Here is a 19,864-nt window from a genome sequence, read left to right as displayed (position 1 = left end):
ATCAGAAGAAAGTTATAAAACAAAGCTGCTAAGTGAGCAGTAACAAAATACGAGGCTCAAAAAACTCACCACGATGAGAAGGAATTCCAGGATAAACTGCTGTGAACAGTAGCTTAGTTATTTCTTGCCTAAAGCTCCTTTAGTCCCAGAGGACTTGAATGCAGCCCGAGATTGGTGTTCGAAGGAGTGCAGAGGAGGTCAGAGAAATTCATTAAACCTCTGTGGGTCCAGTGTAACGTTTGCACTGAACAAACAGGTAGGAACTGCTACAAAGAGCAGGAACAGTGAGCTAAGTGTGAGTAACCACAGTGGGGAAGAGAAAAAGTGGATTTTATAAAGTGGAGTCATGTCACACACGTGAAGTGCTTTGGAGGATTCAGCTCCACACCCTTTATCCACATGCTTTCTTGCTGATATAATTTTTCCTGGAAATTTGATAAAGTTCCTTTGCCAAAAGGCCTTTAAAGAAACTACTCTGACACGGGATGAACAGGAGCAAACACAGGGATGCAGGGAAGGGAGTAACTGTTATGTTTCCCATGTGGAAGTTGCTCATTAGGAGGAGATTTTGGCCTTTGGTTTTTACTATCAGTGGGTTCTTCAATAAAGCCCAAATCCGCTGCCTCAACATGCTTGGTGCTCCTGAAGGGAGTAACTAGTTGGGAAGTTAAGAGCTCGAGTAATTCAAATGTGGCCACGTGGCAACCAGCACATTCCTGGCTTTTTGGTTTCACAGAAGACCAGAAGCAACAACCTCTTATTTGGAGTGAAACAGTGACTCCAGAGGCTGCAAAGAAAGTGAACCCTCCAAGGGACCCCCAAACCTGCCGGGTCAGACACAGGCGCTCCAGCACCACAGCTGGCTCTCTCCAAGGGCTCCTCCTGCCTGACCCCAAGGGCCCAGAGCAGCTCAGCACAGCCTGGGGTGGGAGAGAACAGCCATGAGTGGAGAAAGGCAGCCCACAGCCTCGCACAGGGCACAGGCAGGAGCGGGAAGTCCCCCCCAATAAACACGTCCCTTTGGGAAAGCACATGAAAGAACAGGAAGTGTCACACACAGCAGTGACTCACACACAAAATTACCCACCAGAAAAAGCTCTTTTCATTCCCATGTGAGCCCAGCTTCCAATCACCGCCTCCGACACAGCCCAAACACAACATTCAGGACCATTCCTTCCTCTTTATTCACAAATCTTTAGGATGAGGAAAGGGTATCTGGGGAAAGGCAGAACTGTATTTTCTTCTTCCTCTTTCTCGAAAGGAAATTCAAATGTCCTGGGAGAAAAAAAGGGGGAGGATCCAGGGAAAAAAAGATTTTCCAGATTCATATGAAGAGCACTCCAGTAGCAGGAACACAATGATGAAAATCAAGATATTTAAAAAAGTTTAACTGGCACCCTTTTGACTCAATATATATATATATATTAAAAAAAAATCATCTTCTGCCTTCCTTCTTTTGGTCTTTCAGTTATTTATTCACTTCTGTTCTGAAGGCATTTGCCTTGTTTTTCCACATTTCTTCCATTCTTCTGGTACTACTGTGTCCTGGAAAGAAAAACCCAAAAAATTAACTCTTCCAGGCAACAAAGCACCTCCTTGCACAGTAAAAGTGTCCCCAAAACCCTCATCTTCTCTCAAATCAGAGGAGCTTCCCAAAAGCAGCTTATTGGAGTGACAAAACCAGTACTGTAAGGGAATGGGGGATGGACTTCAAGGAAGATGGAAATGGTCAGAAAAAATGAAGGTTAATTCCTGGTGCAAAAGGGATGAACAAGCCTTTTAAATTGCAGAACTGAACAAAAAAACCCAGGCTGAATAGAAGGCCTGGTGGTACCTCAACTTCTACTTTTAACAGGGCCAATCCACCTGCTGGGAATCATTGGTCCATGTAAACACAAAGATCTTCATGTCCCCAAGAAGATGATGTAGTCTAATTTAGCACAGCAGATCCAACTTTTTGGGGTTCTTTTGCCAGACACAAGCATAGCTATGGATGCAGAGCTGTTGACAGTCCACCCCTCGGAACTGGTAACAATACACTCTTAACTGATGTATCTGGGGTACTGGAAACCCCTTGTGACTGCACACGGCAGCAAAACCTAACTTAAGGTTTGTGGATAATAAGTTATTTGCAAGATCCTAGGGCCACAAAGATGCTCCAAGGGCTGGAGCACCTCTGCTCTGAGGAAAGGCTGAGAGATGGGGGTCGCTCAGCCTGGAAAAGAGAAGGGCCAGGGAAGGCCTCACTGCAGCCATGCAGGACTTGAAGGGGGCTTAGAAAAAGGAGGGAGAGGGATGTTTTATAGGGGCAGATAGCAACACCACTAGGGGCAATGGTTTTAAACTGAAAGAAGGAAGGTTTAGATTAGATCTTTACTCAGAGGGTGGTGAGGCCCTGGCACAGGTTGCCCAGAGAAGCTGTGGCTGCCTCATCCCTGGAAGTGTCCAAGGCCAGGTTGGACGGGGCTTGGAGCAACCTGGGCTAGTGGAAGGTGTCCTTGCCCATGGCAGGGGGTGGAACTGGTTATCTTTAAGGTCCCTTCCAGCCTAAGCCATTTTGTGATTCTGTGATCTTCCAGGATTACTCACAGCCCCTGGTGGGGCTGAGACACAGAAAATATGCAAGCTGTGAACACACTGGTGAGGTACTTGGTAACACAGCCCTAAAAAGCTGAAAAACACAGGCCCAAAGCAATGTTAAAAAGAAGCATCCAGAGACCTGAACAGCACACCAAACAGTCAGGATGCAAACCCAGCATTTGTTTAGTAGGACAAGTGACAGCCATCTCCAGTTCCTCTCCAGTAACTTGCTGTAGCTTGTTCTGTGCTCAAATACCTCAAAACGCTCCAAGGAGAGAAGAGACATTAACAGGGTGTTTTTCTGAGGGACATGATGCCAGATTCTTCACGTGTAAATTCCATGAAACCATCCTCCACACTCCCTGATCTGCACACAGGTGCTGCCCCCACAGTGCAGACTCCCACACTGGTTTTGTTTTGCACCAAAAAACCTGAGCTCCATTCAATGCACTGTGTGTGTGCCAGGAGCACTGACCATGAATGCGAGAGAAAGCGAATGCCCAGGAGATGCACCAGTGCAGCACAGTGTGCAGTGATTTGTCCCATCACAGGAACCATCCCAGATGCTCTCCCTCTTCCCCACAACAAACCAGTGCACTGAACAGGGAATGAAGCCCCCATGCACACACGCTCAGAACTGGGCAGCGTGTGGAACGCCGGCAGTCCTGCCTCCTACACCACTGTGGATAGAGCAAACCGGAACCTCACCTCTTGGAACGAAAGGAAATGAAGGGCTTTGTGCTGGTAAATGATCATGGAGACCTATCACACAACTGTATGGAATGGAGGAGGCTGGGAGCTGCTGCTGCCTGAGCCATCATGGCCAGTTCACTCTAATGGGAGGGTGACCCCGGGACTGGGTCGTGTTCTCAGCTGAACGAGGTGGAGTTGACCTGGCTTTGCTGCAGAGCTCTTGCCACCCAAAGCAAGGGTGTAATTCAGCAGGCAGAGTGCCTGGCAGCTGAAGAACCAGAATACTGTGGATGGGGATAGGCAGTACCAGCAGCAGGATGATGAAACAGCCATTTCCATCACGTCCTCCTCCAGCCAACATTACCAGTAATTTATTTATGGGAACGATAATACTATTTAAACTAGGTTTATTTCATCACCTGAGAGCTGCTTGGTGCTCAGGACAGCATATTTACATGTGCACATATCACCATGCAGATTTCACACAATTAAGGAAATCACACAAATGCAATTTAGTCTCAGAGAACACGTACTGCTATTATGCCAACCCAGCTGCAGCCAAGGACCAAAGCCCAGTAAGCGATGTTGGGAGGAAGCAGCTTCAGTTCACATATCTTTTTGCAAAAGGAGTGAGTGATGAGGTGAAATGAAACAGGCAGCATGCCCAGAAGAGGCAAAATCCAAAAAGGCCCTTACTTCCTGAAGAGCTGGTCACTAGCAAACCCCCTTTTACCGCAGCGTTCTATACTTTGCCAACCTACTGCTCTGCTCTGCAGCGATCCTGCCAAAAGGAGAGAGGGAGAGAGGTTCAGAGAAGACAGGAAGGAGGAAAGCAGCCCTGCTCCAGGAATCAGAGCCAGTGACAGAAATGCAAAAAGCAAAACCAGGCCTTCTGGTAACTTCTGTAACAAGATGGTTTATACAGTCCCCCTCCCTTCCCACGCCCACCAGTCGCCTCCACAGCTTTGCCTCAACGTGCAATCCAGTTAATTGTCACTGCACCTCAGCCTCTGAGACAGGCAGGCAGTGCCTTAACAAGAAGATGTCTTTTTGAACTTTAAAGTCATGTACAAAAGGTTTCACTTTAGCCTCAGGTACAAGTTTTACTTTCAAATTTGCCATTGTAGTTGCAGCTTCGTGTCATTTACAGCGAAAAAGCAAACAGACACCCCCTGCAGTGGTTTGAAGCAGGTACCAACCAGCTGCATTTATGTGCTAACAGAAGCCCTGGTTAAGCAAAGATACTTAGAAATTAGCTTCATTGTATTATTTTCCACTAAATCTGTATCCTAGGCAATCTGCATTTAATAATGATTTTATCATTACTCTTAAAAGGAAAAAAAGAAACATTATTAAATGACATAACACAGCGCTGCTGGAAAGAAAATCACAGTAGGAGCTGTTGTGCTAACAAGATAAATGCCACAGTGGAGAGGGCTGGATATCCAAAAGACCAAGGCTGAGAAAGCTGGGAAGACACTATGGAAAGGGTTAATTACATTAATCATCCTCCCTGCTAAAGCCATGCAAGTTGACATGTTTTAAAGACAACAAATCAATACAATCCCCCTTAAAATTATATATATATATATATTTTTTTTTACATCTCTTGTCCTGGTTTTAATGGAGTGCAACCAAAAAAGTGAGAACCCAGGGATATCTATGCAGATAGGTATGTAGGGATAAGATTCCAGCATCTCAAAAAGGGGAAAGTAAGAAAAGCACAGGTCTGATGGCAAAGCACGTCAGTAAGATCATCTTCAAAACGAAATGCTACATTTGTACTAAAGGGCTAAAGCTTAAGTCTCACATGGAACTGTGTCTGACAGAAGTGAAGGAGAGGGGGTGGTGTGTCCTCTGATCAGTGCACTGCACTGGAAGCTTGGGTCAGCAACCTGCTGGCTGCCCAAGCCATGGCAGTCATGAGGCACTGCATGGCAGAAGACACAAGTGTCCAGAATCAGTCCAATGCCAGTTCAGAAATGAATCCTGTATCCCTAGTTATCTAGCAGAATTTTCCCTGGGTTTGCTTGTGCGTGTTGCCTGTTGTCTGTTGCTGGAAGGTACCCCTGCCCTACCTGCCTCCTCTTAAAACTTTGATCACAAGCACAGCTCCTGAACAGTTGGGCCCCTCCTGCATTTACAATGCCTTTCATAATCTAACAATATTCTAAGAGTTTGACATACCATGTAGTAAAACAAATCTGTCAGTGAATGTGCCTTGCCAAATGTGGGTTTCTTCATGTCAAAGCACAGACACTTCCACCCTGTGCTGGTTGCTCCAGCTCGTGCCATGTGGCCCGTTCTCTGTGCAGGAGAGAACTGCCCTGCTCAGTTCAAGCCCTTGTTCTGGAGACAGGCAGGAAGGTGGGACTGAGCAGCCCCGCCCCACACACGAGGTCTAAGGACCCAGAGCAGCGTTTGCTGCCCTCTCAGCCATGGGCACAGGACAGCACCACCCACTCCTCCCCACTGATGCTGAAAGCAGCTCCCTCCTTACCTCTTCACAGCTTTCTGAGCCAGCATCCTGTTGCCTGCCAGGAATGTGATGCCACCCAAAATGGCCAAGTACTTCAGCGTCTGGAACATGTTGAGCTGAGTCCAGTAGACATACATGAGCCCCAACATTGCTGGGGAAAAAAAAGACATGGCTGAAACTGCATTTCAAAGACCAACCATTTGTTATCCTCAGAACAACTGCACTGCCAGTCCTAAGCATTTGGTTTATATCTCATTTCTGAAGCTCTGAATGGCAGATTCAAAGACTCTACATTATTGCCAGGGAATTATGGTGTCTGGGCCTCCACACACAAAAAACATGTGATGGGACAACTTGCAACCAACCCTCCTGTGGCAGAATTATGGACATATTATAAACATTAAGGGCTATTAAAAAGAGGAGGTTACTCTGGATTTCAATAGGGGATATCAACCTTCATACATCTGTAGGGGCTTACAGCTTTATAAAGCTTCCATGACACTCACTTGGACTGAGAAACACAATGACATTTGGGAATCAGCAGATCCAAAGTTGTCCCAATCTGCTGTGTTTTTGAAATTCTACCAAGACAGTAAATAACTGTGACCAAGGGCACAATAAAATTGATGAAAAAACTTGGTCCAGCCAAAAATCCAGAAGTGCTCTCATGGGAAGAGCTTTAAAGAAAAGATGTAGCCTTTCACTGCCAACAGAGTCCCACAGGTTTCAATCCCCACAGAACCTCCCTGCTCTCAGAGGATAATCATGCAATAAAGAAAGTGTGACCTCTGGAAATAAGAAGTTCTATTAAGTACAGATAAATGGTGTGAGAGAGGGGCCCGGATAATGACGGCTGTTATAAGCTGATGGCCAAAACAGGTTTATCACCATATTAACAATCATGAAAAGCAGGAAGGCAGATGGAAACAAGAGAACAAATGTTATGCTGTTATGTCATTATAGTTAATAGACCACGAGCCCATTAACCACAGGCTCTCATCTGTAACTCCCAGGTGAGGAGGTCAAACAAAGCAGAAAGCCTCTGACACTTACCAGCATGTCCCATGTGAAAAACAATGGTGCTGGGAGCAAAGCTGAAGTTGGAGATGTTGGCACCTATCTTGATCCACTAAAGGGAAAAAACCCCAAAATCTGAGTTACAACAGCCTTGTGAACACAAGCTTTTACTTTAAACTTCAGTATCTTTCAAGTCTGTTTGCTTTAAGTCCTTCAATGAATTCTCTGTATTCAGTGTATTCTCTACACTTGTTTACTACTGCAAGAGTAGTAATTTTGCTAAAGGCAGCACTCCTGAGCTCCTTTAGTGAAAATCTCTCCTGCTGCTTCTGACTGCCCTAATGCAGTTGCTCAAATATCCTAAACTGATGAGAAAGTACTGCTCCAAATCTAGATTGCAAAAAAACCCCAAAACCTGACATTGCTATTTCTATGCAGCTGAGTTAATTTCAATTTAAAAGACCAAAACAAAAAGGTAAGGTTCTCATTTTGGACTCAGACAAAAACCAGCTACAGATACAAGATGCTTGCTCATAAAAACAACTGTAGTTTTTGGAGTACAAAAGACAAAGGCATGAAGGATGGGAAGCAGGAGCAGCAGCAATAAGATTTTTTATTAAAGTGTCATCAACGTGTATATTGTGAACTCCAGTGAGCAGGGGACACAGCTGCCTGAGTGCCCACTTTCAGTGAGACCAGCTAATGGGAAATTACTTTTTGAATCAGCTTCATCTTCCAAATAAGGAATAATTTAACTTGCCTCAGTGAGATTTTGTTTTGCATTAAGTTCAGAACACTGCCCTAATGATACAATGAGTAGCAGTGGATTGTTTCAACTACAGACACTCCAATATTATGTCCATAAATGGGAATCAACCTGATAGGATTAAGTAACACAGATTTTGTGATAGATTTATTATGTGTGAGGCAGAATCCCTGCTTTTTTCCTGTGGAAGTTTAACGTTACTTAATCTGCCCACTGTTATTCACCATCCCCAGCTGAAGCAGACTGAAGAAACCCATCCACCTACTTCCACTTGGCAGCAGTGTTTTTCTGTTTTGACTATAAACTCAAACAACCAAACCAGACCAATGCTCTGCACTGACATTTGCTAGCTGTAACTCCAGCACTGTGGTGCCAGTCATGATTAACCAGGAGTTTTAGTAAGAGTTGAACTGCCCAGTCTGCTAAAGTGACTCTGGACTGCATGGGAAAAGGTGATGTTCCTCTGGGGCCCAGTTCACTCACCAGGATGAGCAGCAAAAGCAGCGGGGAAAGAACCAATGCTGTGAAAGTGTTGGAGACCACCGTGGGAGGCCTCTTCTCAGGTTCCCTGAAGAGGTGCTGCAAACAAACAAAACCAACTCATGAGTAGGAGTATTCCAACAGAGCAGCTTCTCAGCTCCTCAGAGGAGCCCTGGTGCTGTTCCCACACATTCCTCTGGAAGAGAACCATTCCTCTTAAGGCAAAGACTGACTCTTTAGTGTCTATTCCAGTCTCTGCACATTTGATCTCTTGCACAGTTAACTTTTCCTTGCACTCACAGAAGCACTTGTTCACTTGACACCAGCACAGATGGCTGGAATGAAGCAGAGACCTTTCTGTGGTGCTTACCCAGTCACCTGGTCAAATTGTCATGTCTGAATCCTCTCAGTGACACAAGTTGCTCTCTCACAGTAGGACACACAGCTTATGTATTCATACTCCAGAGGACTGCAACGAAGTTCCTTCCATTAAGCAGTAACTCTGGTCTTCCTTAAATTACTTTACTTACAAATAAACTATGGTGAGAACTAATAACAACAGTAGGACTAGCTGCCCATCTCCACACATAATTTTGACTGTACCTGGATTTCAGGTTTAGGAACAAAGAGGTTCTTGGACTGAACTGTGGATGGGGCATCCTCTTCTGGGAATGTGATCACGACATCAGCCTGAAATGAAATTGTGCAGCTTCATGAACTTTTGACCTTAATGTATTAATAAAAGCTATTCCATTACTGTGCCCTATTTCCTTATTTGCCAATCTACCACTGACATGATTTTTACAGGCACCTAAGAAAAAGCCACCAGATTTTTTAAGAAGCAGCTTCTCCTAAACAGAGGCAGTAATGCCAATCACCCACAAACAAGAATTGGACTTATTTCCAGCAGAGAGAGAACAGAAAGGTTAAACCTTGAGAACTTGCTGTGAAATTACAATCAAACCCATAAATGTTCTGCAGTTTCTGCTCCACCACATGATGAACTGAAAGTTCATTTCTGTCCTGCTGTGATGTTTACTTCAAAACTTAAAATGAACCTCAGAGCCCATAAATGGCTAGAAGGATTCTGGTTCACTACAGAGAACAAAACATTTGAGCTTTTTTCTTCCAGGTCTGTACCATGCCCTCCTGCTAGTCAGACTGCCAGTAACCTCAAAACCAGTTCCAGCTACATACCACATTCCAGAGGATTGGATTTTCCAGAGTGGCATCTCCAATGATCAAGTAAAGAGTGTAGGTACCAGAGGCAGAGTCAAATTCAGTCTTTCTTTCAGAGGTATCCAGTTCAAATTTGTACACGTTCTTGTTATCTGGTTCTGCAACAAACACCACCTCCTGGCCAGTCTTCTGGTTGTGAAGTCGGACAAAAGTCTGAAAGGAAGGTTGTAACGTTCAAGGGCTTTTTCAGCCAACAATCTATATTAAAAAAATCAGAAGTGTGCTTTTACAGTGCAGGCTACCTACCCTCACTTTGTTGAGTTAAATACGACACAGCACCAGAGCCAGATGTTTCATTTAACACACACACAGAACAAATGAACTGAATCTCCCATCTACTGAGATCAGTGATCTTCACAGACCATGTCAGAAACATAAGGCTTCTCAAAACCTATCAAATCTTTTCAAGAGCAATTGTCACCCGAGGTGCTTCATGATGGAACACCCTGGTGTCACAGCAACGACAAAAATTCATCCTAACCTGGTGAGGGATGAGTTCAGCTCCACTGTTCACGTCTATCAGCTGGAAGGATAAAGCAAAATTCTGATGGCTGTCAGCAGTGAAGGAACCCTTGGCTTTGGCTGGGTAAGCTACCCTAGGAGTTAAAAACCAAAGAGGACTCAGGTGAATCTCCAAGAGAAGGTCTGGCGTTGAGAGAAACCCAGGCTCTTGTCTGGAGCCAGAGCTGCCCTTAATGGATCACACCCAGTGTGTCATTTTACCTGGTTGTTTTTGGGGCAATGCTCTGATCCTTATCCACAGTAGAAAGATCTACATTAGTAATCCCAACTTCCGTGGAAACTTTTACTTTCAGCTGCAACAAAACACAACAGGGAATTACTCAGAGCACTCCACATACACCAGTTAGGGTGAAGTTCACTGCAGATGCTTCTGCCCCCCTTCAACAAAGAGGGTCTTACACTAAGCCCAAGAGAGAGCCTAACCTGAACACAATGATCTATAGCAATTTACCTTCTGGCAAAGCTCCTGCACCAGTCACTAACCCTAAGCCACCCTCTTCCTTCCTGCACAAGCAGCCAGCTCTGCAGACTGCTTCCACCAGCTCCTCAGGCATGCTGGAATTAGCTGGCCTTTGGAGAACTGTTTTTAATGAAACAGTCCAACTATCCAGATCCAACTAGTTTTCCTTTTGAACTAGCAGAAACGAGCTATTAAAGATTACATCACGTGTGGTACAACTTCAAACTGCATGTGCATTTGGACTTCTGCTTTCCGGACAGCAACTGGAGACGAGTGGTCTCTGGACAGCAACCAGCTCTGCCTCTCTGGGCTCCTAAAGCCCAACAGGTTTCTGCTGATTTTATTACCAGCAGGCAAATGCCAAAGCATTCCTGCAGCCCTGCACTCTGTTCAGCAAGCTTTCCTTCAGAGCCACAGCATTTATCAGTGCTGGGCAGCCAATAAAGCCCTGCCATTTATCACACTCCTTTGTGCTAAGTGCAGTATAAACTCCAAGCAGAGAAATGACTTCCTGCCCTCTCCCAGCCCCAAACCACAGCCCATGTAGGCAGTGAGCCTCAGTGGGTTTGACTGACTTCAATCCTTCTCTCAAACATAAGCAGTTACTGCAGTCTGTAGTTTTTAATTAGCACGTTTGTTCTCACAGCTTACAAATGCTCCCCCAGAGAATTAAAAGTTTCACTGCCAAGATATTTTTCATCTTACACTACAATTTGTTATTACAGGTTTGCTCGTGTGAACCAGCCCCACGCCCTCAGCCTGAAAAATAATTCACAGGGAACCTGTGGGAAAAATATGTAAAAACATTAACCAAACCATTCAGGTCAGACTTCAAACACAACCATCTTGGCAGTTCCTTTACAACAAAAAGTGTAATTTAAAAGAGAGGTTACCCCTGAAAATGGATCCATTAACATGCAGATGATTTAAGCTAACTTTAGCAAAGCCCTACTTTGTTTCAAGATGGGAGCAATGAAAGATGGACTAATGAAATATTAATTTTAAAAAAGTTATGTGAAGGCGAATCAGAGCTGCTGCACACAGCCCCTCCAACAGCACAGTACACAAACATCTCTCAAATATTTTAATGCCAGGAAATGTCATCTCTGGCGGAATAATAACCCACTGGTTTAGCTCATTACTGTCAAAACGATGGTGCATTAAGGACAATTAATGCTAATAACAGTAAGGAAAAAAAGCAGTTCCCCAGCAGTCCTCCCCCATAACAATGTGTCTTATTAGCAGTGGTTCTCACAAAGCTGCCAGTGCTAATACATTCCTGGTGGTGCCTCCCTGTGCCAGCACCAGCTTAAGCACAACAATCCATCCTCTTCTGGCACCCCTGAGTGCCATTACTACTGCACTGGCAGCATCAACCGGATACTCAGAGTAAAGGTCAGCAGTTGTAAATAAGTGTCTTCTTCCTCCACTCCAAGCTGAGTATGTTGGAAGATTTGAAAAGCTAATTGTTTCCTTAAATAGGTGATCGAGGGCAAAAATTAACCCTGGGAATAGAACTCATTGGAGAGGAGCATTCTCAGCTGTTGACACTGAGGTGACTATATGAACAGTCACTGGGGGTCACACTGCTCACTGTAACAAGCTTGAGGAAAGGAAAACTGAGCATTTATATAAAATTGTATTTCAGAAAGATTTGGTCTAACAGCTTTGGCCACCAAAAAAGGGCTATGTATGCATGAAAAAAAGACTTTGTTTCCATTTACTTTGGTCACTGCTCCTCCACTAAAAAATCTTCAGTATATACAGTTCAGAGATGCCAAGAGACCCCCTGGACTCTTTTCTAGGGCTCTAGAGCTTATACAGACAACAGGACTCAGCTTCCACACATCAGGCAATCACCAGACAATTGGTAGCCAAGCATTGAGATTTACTGGCTCAAATCCTGAATTCTCTGAAGAACTAACACTCTTAATAATAATTTTGCAAAGCTACTTTGGGTTGCCACATAAACACTTGCATTGTTACCCTCTGTATGCTGTCAGATCAGCATCTAAGTGATAAGTCAGGTTTGAAATTTACACAAATCCCTTTTGATCACATATTAATCTGGTTACTGGTCATAATCCTGAGTCAAAATCCAAAGTATTACAGAAAAACATGTGATAAAAATCCCATACAACTAGCAACATCCTTCATGGATGTAAATAAAATGCTGTTTCAGTGAACAGGCACAGAATTAAAATGCCATCGAAGAGCACACCCACCTCCACTTTGTTAGCAATAAATCGCTTATCTCCATCTACACTGATAGAGAAGTCATAATATCCACTTGCAGGTTTCACGTTCATGAAGTTCAGCTCAAAGAAGTCTCTATAATAAAAAAACCCAAGGTGTTAAGAAGCCTCCAAATATGTGACACTAAGCAGGCAAAACCCCACAACATAAAACTGACATTGCTAAGTGCAGCAGGAAGAGAATTCTTCAAAGCTGCCCCAAAGTCAGAAGAACATTGGAATTTCCCACTCCCAATCAAAAGAAAAAGCAACAGAAATTCACCATCACCGTCCAACATGCTCAGTCACCCCTCACCAACAAAACACAACCACAGCATTTTGAGTTTTCCATCACACAAACATTTTTCTGGTGGAAGAATACATAAGGAAACTAAGTCCAACACCGATTAAGTAACACCTGTTTGCCTTACAAACTGTAAAAACAATCTTATTTTCTTACCCTGACAGAACAAATGGTGTCTGTTGAAGGACAGTGGCTTTGCTAGACACAGACTTGGCTTGGTCGAGCTTTACAGAAGCTTGAGTCAGTGGCTGGGACATAACATTGGTCACTTGTAGCTACAAGAGAAACACCAGCATTTCTGTGAAACCCACTGTCCCGGGAGGAATGCAGGAGCACAGACAACTCGGCACCCCTCTGTACTCCAAACCAGAGTTCTCCCTCACCCACCATCCTGGACTCCCTTGTCCTTTCTCACATAACAGGGAAAGGTGAAGCTAGTAACAGAGCTGACTGACTTCTCAAGGAGTGTCTGGTAAGCCCTGGGTAAGCAGAGATTCCTAAGAATCACTGCACAAAAGCACTAAAGATCTACTGGAACCTGAGTCCTGGTATCACCTTACACAGTCAACCCAGAGCTACAATACAACAGGTTGAGCCAAGCTTAGGGCTAAGGACTCACCCTGAGTATGGGCTGATGGTGAGACACAGCCGCAGGCCCCTCGGGGACAACGATGACAGGCAAGTGGAAGCGGTTCTGGGATAAGGAGCCTGCAGCACAGGCAACACTGAAGGCCTCTGAGAGTGTCTCAAAGTTTTTCTTGCTAAAAATTGCATTCATCAACTGGATAATTTGATCCTGAAAAAGGAAAAGAAAATCACATATAAGCACCGGCAGCTTACCACAACATTGCAAACTGGCTCAGTGTAATGTTATTAATAAAAACATCATTCATAAAGACTGTTTAATTTTCCATTTGCTTTAAAAATAATTCAAGTTATTCCAGAGGTAGTTAATTTTGGGTTACCTCATATCACGTGTGCATTCTTATTCTTGGCTGGGAGGTTCCAACCACAATGGCTGTAACTGTGCTAGAAACAGGCAAAACCAGAATTTGGGTCCACCTCCCCAAAGGATGTGTTTTGGAACAGAAGATGTTGTCAGCTCAACTACCCAGACTGTATGTGGCTACAAAAAGACACCTTGGCTCCAGGAGCTTTACAACTGTCTTCATACAGAGGAGCAGGACCAGGCTCCATGTCCTGGCTACCTGCCAGGCTGGGAAGGCCACGGAGCAGTGATGCAAAGCACCCCAATGGCTCTGGAAGGAGCCAGTCTAGACCCATGCAGGCTTATCCCCTTAGGCTCAGCAGTGTCCTCAAGCTAAGAGGATTAGCCTTAAAGCAGTACCACCAGGAGCACAGAGCCAGCTCTGGCTCTGGGACGTGCCAAAGCTAATTTGTTCTCTCCAAAGGAGGAGTGGGACTGCATCCCCCCAGCTGGTTTTGCAGTCTGACTCAGGAGGGTCAGTGCACCTGTGCCACACTCTGCAGGCTATGCCTCATTATTCAGCTTCTTCCATCACTCCCTGCCAGTCTGGAAAACAGGGACTGGCTACCTGCACTTTGATCCAAGCAAAGGATTGTGGGCTAAATTCTAATCAGAATGAGTACAATCAAACACAGTCCCCAATAAAGCAATAGGCACACAACTTAGTGACCTACAAAGAACACTTTGAAATGAAATCCACTGCATCTCAAATTTTCACCCTCCTGCTTGTACTGATGAGCACCAAACAAAATCAAAACTGGAGAAAGCATTCAGACAAATGCTACAGAACTCCTGCACAGTGCAAATCCTGCAGTGTTTTTCATTTCTTTGGAGGGTATGGCATCGCTCCAGACACGAATCAGCAACTGACACTCTCATTAAAGTTGGGGGGGGAAGGGAATTATTTTTTCAAGTACTACATATTGTTTTCTAAAGACAGTTTTGTGGTATTCCAGAGGCACTCTCACCATTCGCTAGAGATAAACAGCACTTCTGATAGCACGATTCTGAAACAACACTAAACAATTTTCCTTAATTGGCCTTTTCTTTTTAAGTATCATTTGGATGCTGACAGTTGGAATTGTGTCTAGCAGAATCACCACCTCAAAAATGACATCAAAAGTACTTTGCATTAGTTTGTTTGCCATCAGCATGGAAGAGAGCCAGGAATGAACTCAGGTGTCTTACACTGGCTTCAGTCTCAACCCTGCCACTTCGGCTCACGCTTAAGGGAGCTGTGATTCTCAATCCAAAGTACATCTAACTCCGTTAACTTGGTGTGGAAAAAAAATTACTAAGTGGATGGCTTGCAGTAATGATTTCTAGCTCAACCAAACTCAGAAGAAATTTCCAACAGTCTTTCATTTTAGACAAGTTTTTGCTTTCCTTCTATACATTTGAAAAATAATAATAATTAAAAAAAATCAAACCAAATCCAGCCTGTGATCTTGAAGTTGGAATTTCCTCTTAGATACTGTTCCTTAGCACTCCCTATGAGATGTCCCTTTTTGCTGAGTATGCTCATTATTTTTTCCAGCAGGAATTCTCCCTGGTTACACTGGGCTCTTGCACTGCACAACAGGGACTGTGCAGATCCTTTCTGTGAGCTGGAGTGTGCATGGGAGGAAAAGGCAGGTACAGACCTCCTTCATTGCTGGCTCTGTCCCCACGTGGTCTGACAGCTTGTAGGCAGCAGCAACAAACAGGGCAGTAGTCTCAATTCCTTCTTCAAACTGCAGGTAAACTCCACCCAAGTCATCCAGGCGAGCAACAAGATCCTGACAGAAAGAGTTATTAAAATTTAAATTGCATTCTACCAGATCCACAGAAGTTACCTCTGCTGTTAGGCCTGTAATCAAGAATTACCTGTATGGGATCACTGATGTATTTTGTAATAGTCATTTAGAAACAGGAAGAAAGAGAAACCTCCAGCCTTTGGTGGATTTAACTATAATTAAATGTCATGACTTTCTATGTTTCAGTCCACTGTGAAACAGATAAAAGAATTATCTGCTTGAAAGGAAGGGCCAAGCCAAGCCATATCATGCAGCAAGCAATTAGCCAGGTTGGTTTTTCATTTTGTGTTTCACGTTAATACATATTTTAGTACTACAGATGTCTAGCAAATTTCTGAATAATTAGAGAGCACAGTGTGTTCCCACCTCGATCTCCTCAACAATGCTACTTAGATCTGCCTGCTGGGACAAGTAAGATGCTGTCTCCAAAGCCTGGATGGTTCTGAAACAAGAACAAACGAAACCAAACAAGTGTATGATTATTCCTTCCTTAAAAGCCAAACATCATTTAAATCAAAAGAAACTTCATTTCCTATTCTGAATGAAGTGTAAAACAGCTGTTCTTGCCTTCAGTTGACTCAAGACAATGAATCTAAAGTGATTTAGCATGAACTGAGCATTCACTACAAAATGTCCCTTTAGCTGCATCAGCACTGCAACAAACTCACAGATTCAAAGGTGGAGAAGAAACCAAACTTTGATCCCTGCACAGCACAGATCCCAGACTTACTACTGAGGCTTCCAGGAATCCATTTTTTTAGTCCACAAAGCAAATATTAAAGTTTCCCTTTCTTCCCCAGCTTTTAAGGGATGCTTTATTCTCTTGTTTCACAGTAAAATTATGAAATTCTTGGGTGATAAATGCCAAGATGCCTTCTGCTTACTGGCACATATTTTCCAGCTCACACTACAGGCACCCCAACCTACAAACAACAGGGCTGAGGAAGAGCATTGAGTGTGCTGCAGCCATAAATGACAAAGAAGCATGGCTGGGTATAAGTCAAAATTGTTGTCAAGCTTTTTAAGAGCAAGCTTCTTTGGGATTCAATCCCTTTCTTGACCATTATTCTTGAACCAAACGGAATATATAAGTTCATTTGCAAAATCACACAGAAAATAGTCCCCAAACATATTTTTCCCCAGAGGGACAACAATGAACTGGAGAAATACATAAAATGAAAACACAACACTCTACTACATCTGTATTACAACCATTAAGTGTTAAAATATTCTTTACTCCAAAATCCAACTGCCTAGAGGATGAACAACGAATCATTTCTGCCAGAGACTTACGCCAGCACATTTTCTTCTTTGCTAAGACGAGCAGTAAGAGCACTAAGAGCTTCCTGGGATGCTAAAGGAAGGCCAAAGCCACTCAGGGCACCAACAGCATGGAAGATCTGGGTGATGGAGGAATCCTCACTGACAGCTGCAAGCAGCAGCTCCCTGGTCTCATTTGAGATGGTGACCTGAGGAAGAACACAGAGATTCACACTTGAAAACAACACAGCCTCTCACCGCTGAGTCCCTCCTGGAGCAACGCACTTGGTGAGTTACTGTAAGCTTTTAGGAAAAAAAGCCCTTTATCATTCATTACCTTTTAGTGTAATTACTGAAATCCCTAAGTTTTGCTGTCAACTATCAGTAAGTCAGGGTAATCCAGGATTCAGATTTATCCTGCTTTTCACGTGGCATCACATCATTGTGCAGCGGATGGTGGGACTGATGGCAAATGGGGCTCAGATAACCCACTCCAGTCCAGCAAGGGTGCTCTGCATCTGTATCCAGCAGTGTTCCAGCACCAGGGTTCACATCCAAACAGTCTGTTATCCACCCAAAGGGTTGCTAATTGACACAGGTCCTGAGAATAAAATGTGCTGACTTTTTCCTTAGCCATCAGTGTTTAACTGAAAAACATCTCCTCAGAATCACCCTGGACCAAATACTTGTGTTGTATCTTTACACTTTGCCTTGTGTAGATTATGCCCAGTATTTACCTAAGGCATAACAGAGTACAACCCACTAAAAGAAAGCAAAAGTAGAAGCTGTGCATAAAACCAACCCAAGAAAAATATCAAGGCAAGTATTTGCTCATCACACGAGTCTGCAGAGCTCAGGGCTCCACACTCACCTCACAGCCAGACAGGACTCGGATGGACTGGGCAGCATAGAAGAGGGATTCAACACTGCTGGAGTCCACATGAGACTTGATAAATTTGCAGGCAGCCTGTGAAACAGAAACAGAAGTTAACTCCATCCCTGGAAAGGTGATGGAACAGCCCATCTCTAAGCACAGGAAGGAAAAGGAGGCTATGAGGAGTAGCCAGCATGGATTCACCAAGCAGAAATCATGCCTGACTGATGTGACAGCCTTCCAGGAGATGATCTGGAAAGCAACTCTGTGGAGAAGGACTTGAGGGTCCAGGTGGACACACAGCTTCCATGAGCCATCAGTGTGCCCTGGGGGACAAGGACCCTGGGATGCCTTGGGAAGAACCCTGCCAGCTGACCAGGGAGGGTGACTGGAACAGGCTGTCCAGAGAGGCTGTGGAGTCTCCTTCTCTGGAGACAAAACCCATCTGGACATGATCACACTGTGCAACCTGCTCGAGGTGAAGCTGCTGTAGTAGAGGGGCTGGACTAGATGATCTCCAGAGGTCCCTTTCAAACCCAGCCACCCTGTGATATATGTTCAAGTGTTACACACAGCTGTTATTTTTCACTACCTCCACCTTTTAAATAGTCTAACCCTGTGAAGAAGTGCACTGTCCAGAAAAAAGCCTCACCCCTAAACCTCGAGAACAAATAAATAATTACTGTTTACCTCCAGAAGCAAAGGCTGTGCTATCATGAACTAATAAAAAACTCAACCACAATGACACGGAGGAAAGTAGCAATTCCCAGTGTAGCCCACATGTGACCAGTAATCAGCTACAGCAAAGAGTAAACCACAACATCTTCAGGAAGCTCAGAGTTTATGGTGCAAATGTGCAACACTCAAAGAGAAACTAAGACCAAATGGTTCAGAACCCCTGTTCTAATGAATCTATGAGGAAAGAATGAACTGGTATTTACAGCTCATGTGTACAGGTAAACGTGACTATGCATACGAGCAGATGTGCCTGTGTGAGGAGGTTGTTACACAGAAAACCTGCAATATTTAAACTAGAAATTCACAAAGACATAACACAGTAAGCATCATATTGATACCACAAACCTTTGTGGTGCTGGCACACAAGGGATCATATTTTATAAGCAGAAGTGGTGTGGCCTGCCTGAATTCAGTACTTGAACTGAAACAAACTAATGAGAGCTCTGTTTAACAGGACAGCAAGGCAAACATGCCACAGGCAGGGAACTTCTTCACAAGGAGGTTAAACAAATACTGATACGGAGGAGCGAGCCCTGCAGACACCATTTAGAAGGCAGGAAGTGTAGGAGCGCCCGTGGCACGTTACTGCCCGGACAAAGGCGCAATTTATGCAAAGAGCACATGTACGAGAGCTGGTAATTACCACTGATTGCTCCGGCCATTACTAAGGACATTTACATTTCCCACACGGTCCTGTCCAAGCAGAGCTCGCCGGACACTTTCGTTACACCTCGTCTTTCGCTGCCGAGCTGCAGCCCCTCAACCCCGCTCACCTTCTCGTCCGCCACCCGCACCCCGAGGCTGCCGAGCCCCACGATGGAGTAGTAGGCGGCGCGCACGTCGGCGAAGGGCCGCTCCAGCGCCGCCCGCAGCCGCGCCAGGTCGCGGGCCGTGAGGCGGTGGCTGGGGGCGAGGGCCCGGGCACTGGCGAGGAGGAGCAGGAGGAGGCTGAGCGCCGCCGCCACACGCAGCCGCGGGCCTGCGAAGAAACAAGCGAGTTAGTCCGGGCCCTCCCCGCGGTACCGGGGCCGCGCCGCCCGCCCCAGCCCGGCCCCGGCCCCGCCGTTCGCGCCTCACCCGGCGCCGCCATGATGCCGCCCCTGCCCGCGCCACGGCGCCGCTTCCGCCCCGCGCCCGCCCCGCCCCGGCGCGCACCATCGCTCCGCCAGGGGGGCAGAAGGAACGGCATATTTTACGAGAGGGACCTCAGCCCGCGCACGCCCTCTGCGAACACCGAGAAACTGTGAAAAAGGCGGGGCGGGCGAGAGCGGGGCCGCGGTGGGGCCGCGAGGCAACGAGCAGCGTCAGTGGCTCCCCCCCGGGCGGCGGGAGTGGTACGGGCCTCCCGGCGGGCCGCGGGGGCGGCCCCTGGCGGGGATGTGGGCTGCGCTGATTGGCCAGGGCGCCTTAAAGGGGCCGCGGCGAGGAGGCGCG

General features: G+C 45.4%; 1 protein-coding gene across 2 annotated transcripts; it reads right to left on the bottom strand.

Moving 5' to 3' along the window:
* Positions 1-1,160: 1,160 nt before the first annotated feature.
* On the bottom strand, positions 1,161-19,543 carry RPN2 (ribophorin II). 2 transcript variants are annotated; one of them, XM_017822786.1, is made up of 18 exons: positions 19,508-19,543; positions 19,204-19,409; positions 17,690-17,785; positions 16,852-17,027; positions 15,925-16,000; positions 15,406-15,540; positions 13,394-13,570; positions 12,931-13,049; positions 12,462-12,567; positions 9,978-10,069; positions 9,736-9,850; positions 9,213-9,407; positions 8,619-8,705; positions 8,019-8,114; positions 6,806-6,881; positions 5,774-5,903; positions 3,970-4,054; positions 1,161-1,545 (listed from the first exon to the last, which is right to left on the bottom strand). In XM_017822786.1, the coding sequence occupies exons 1-17, from the start codon at positions 19,518-19,520 to the stop codon at positions 4,003-4,005; spliced, it is 1,947 nt and encodes a 648-aa protein (XP_017678275.1). In that variant the 5' UTR covers positions 19,521-19,543; the 3' UTR covers positions 1,161-1,545; positions 3,970-4,002. The 2 variants fall into 2 exon arrangements, with proteins under 2 accessions (XP_017678275.1, XP_017678277.1); XM_017822788.1 differs by lacking the exon at positions 3,970-4,054.
* Between the last annotated feature and the right edge of the window lie 321 nt (positions 19,544-19,864).

The sequence above is a fragment of the Lepidothrix coronata genome, unplaced genomic scaffold (assembly GCF_001604755.1).
Source record: "Lepidothrix coronata isolate B3197 unplaced genomic scaffold, Lepidothrix_coronata-1.0 Scaffold99, whole genome shotgun sequence".
Classification (NCBI taxonomy): Eukaryota; Metazoa; Chordata; class Aves; order Passeriformes; family Pipridae; genus Lepidothrix; species Lepidothrix coronata.
This window is presented reverse-complemented; position numbering and strand designations above follow the sequence as displayed.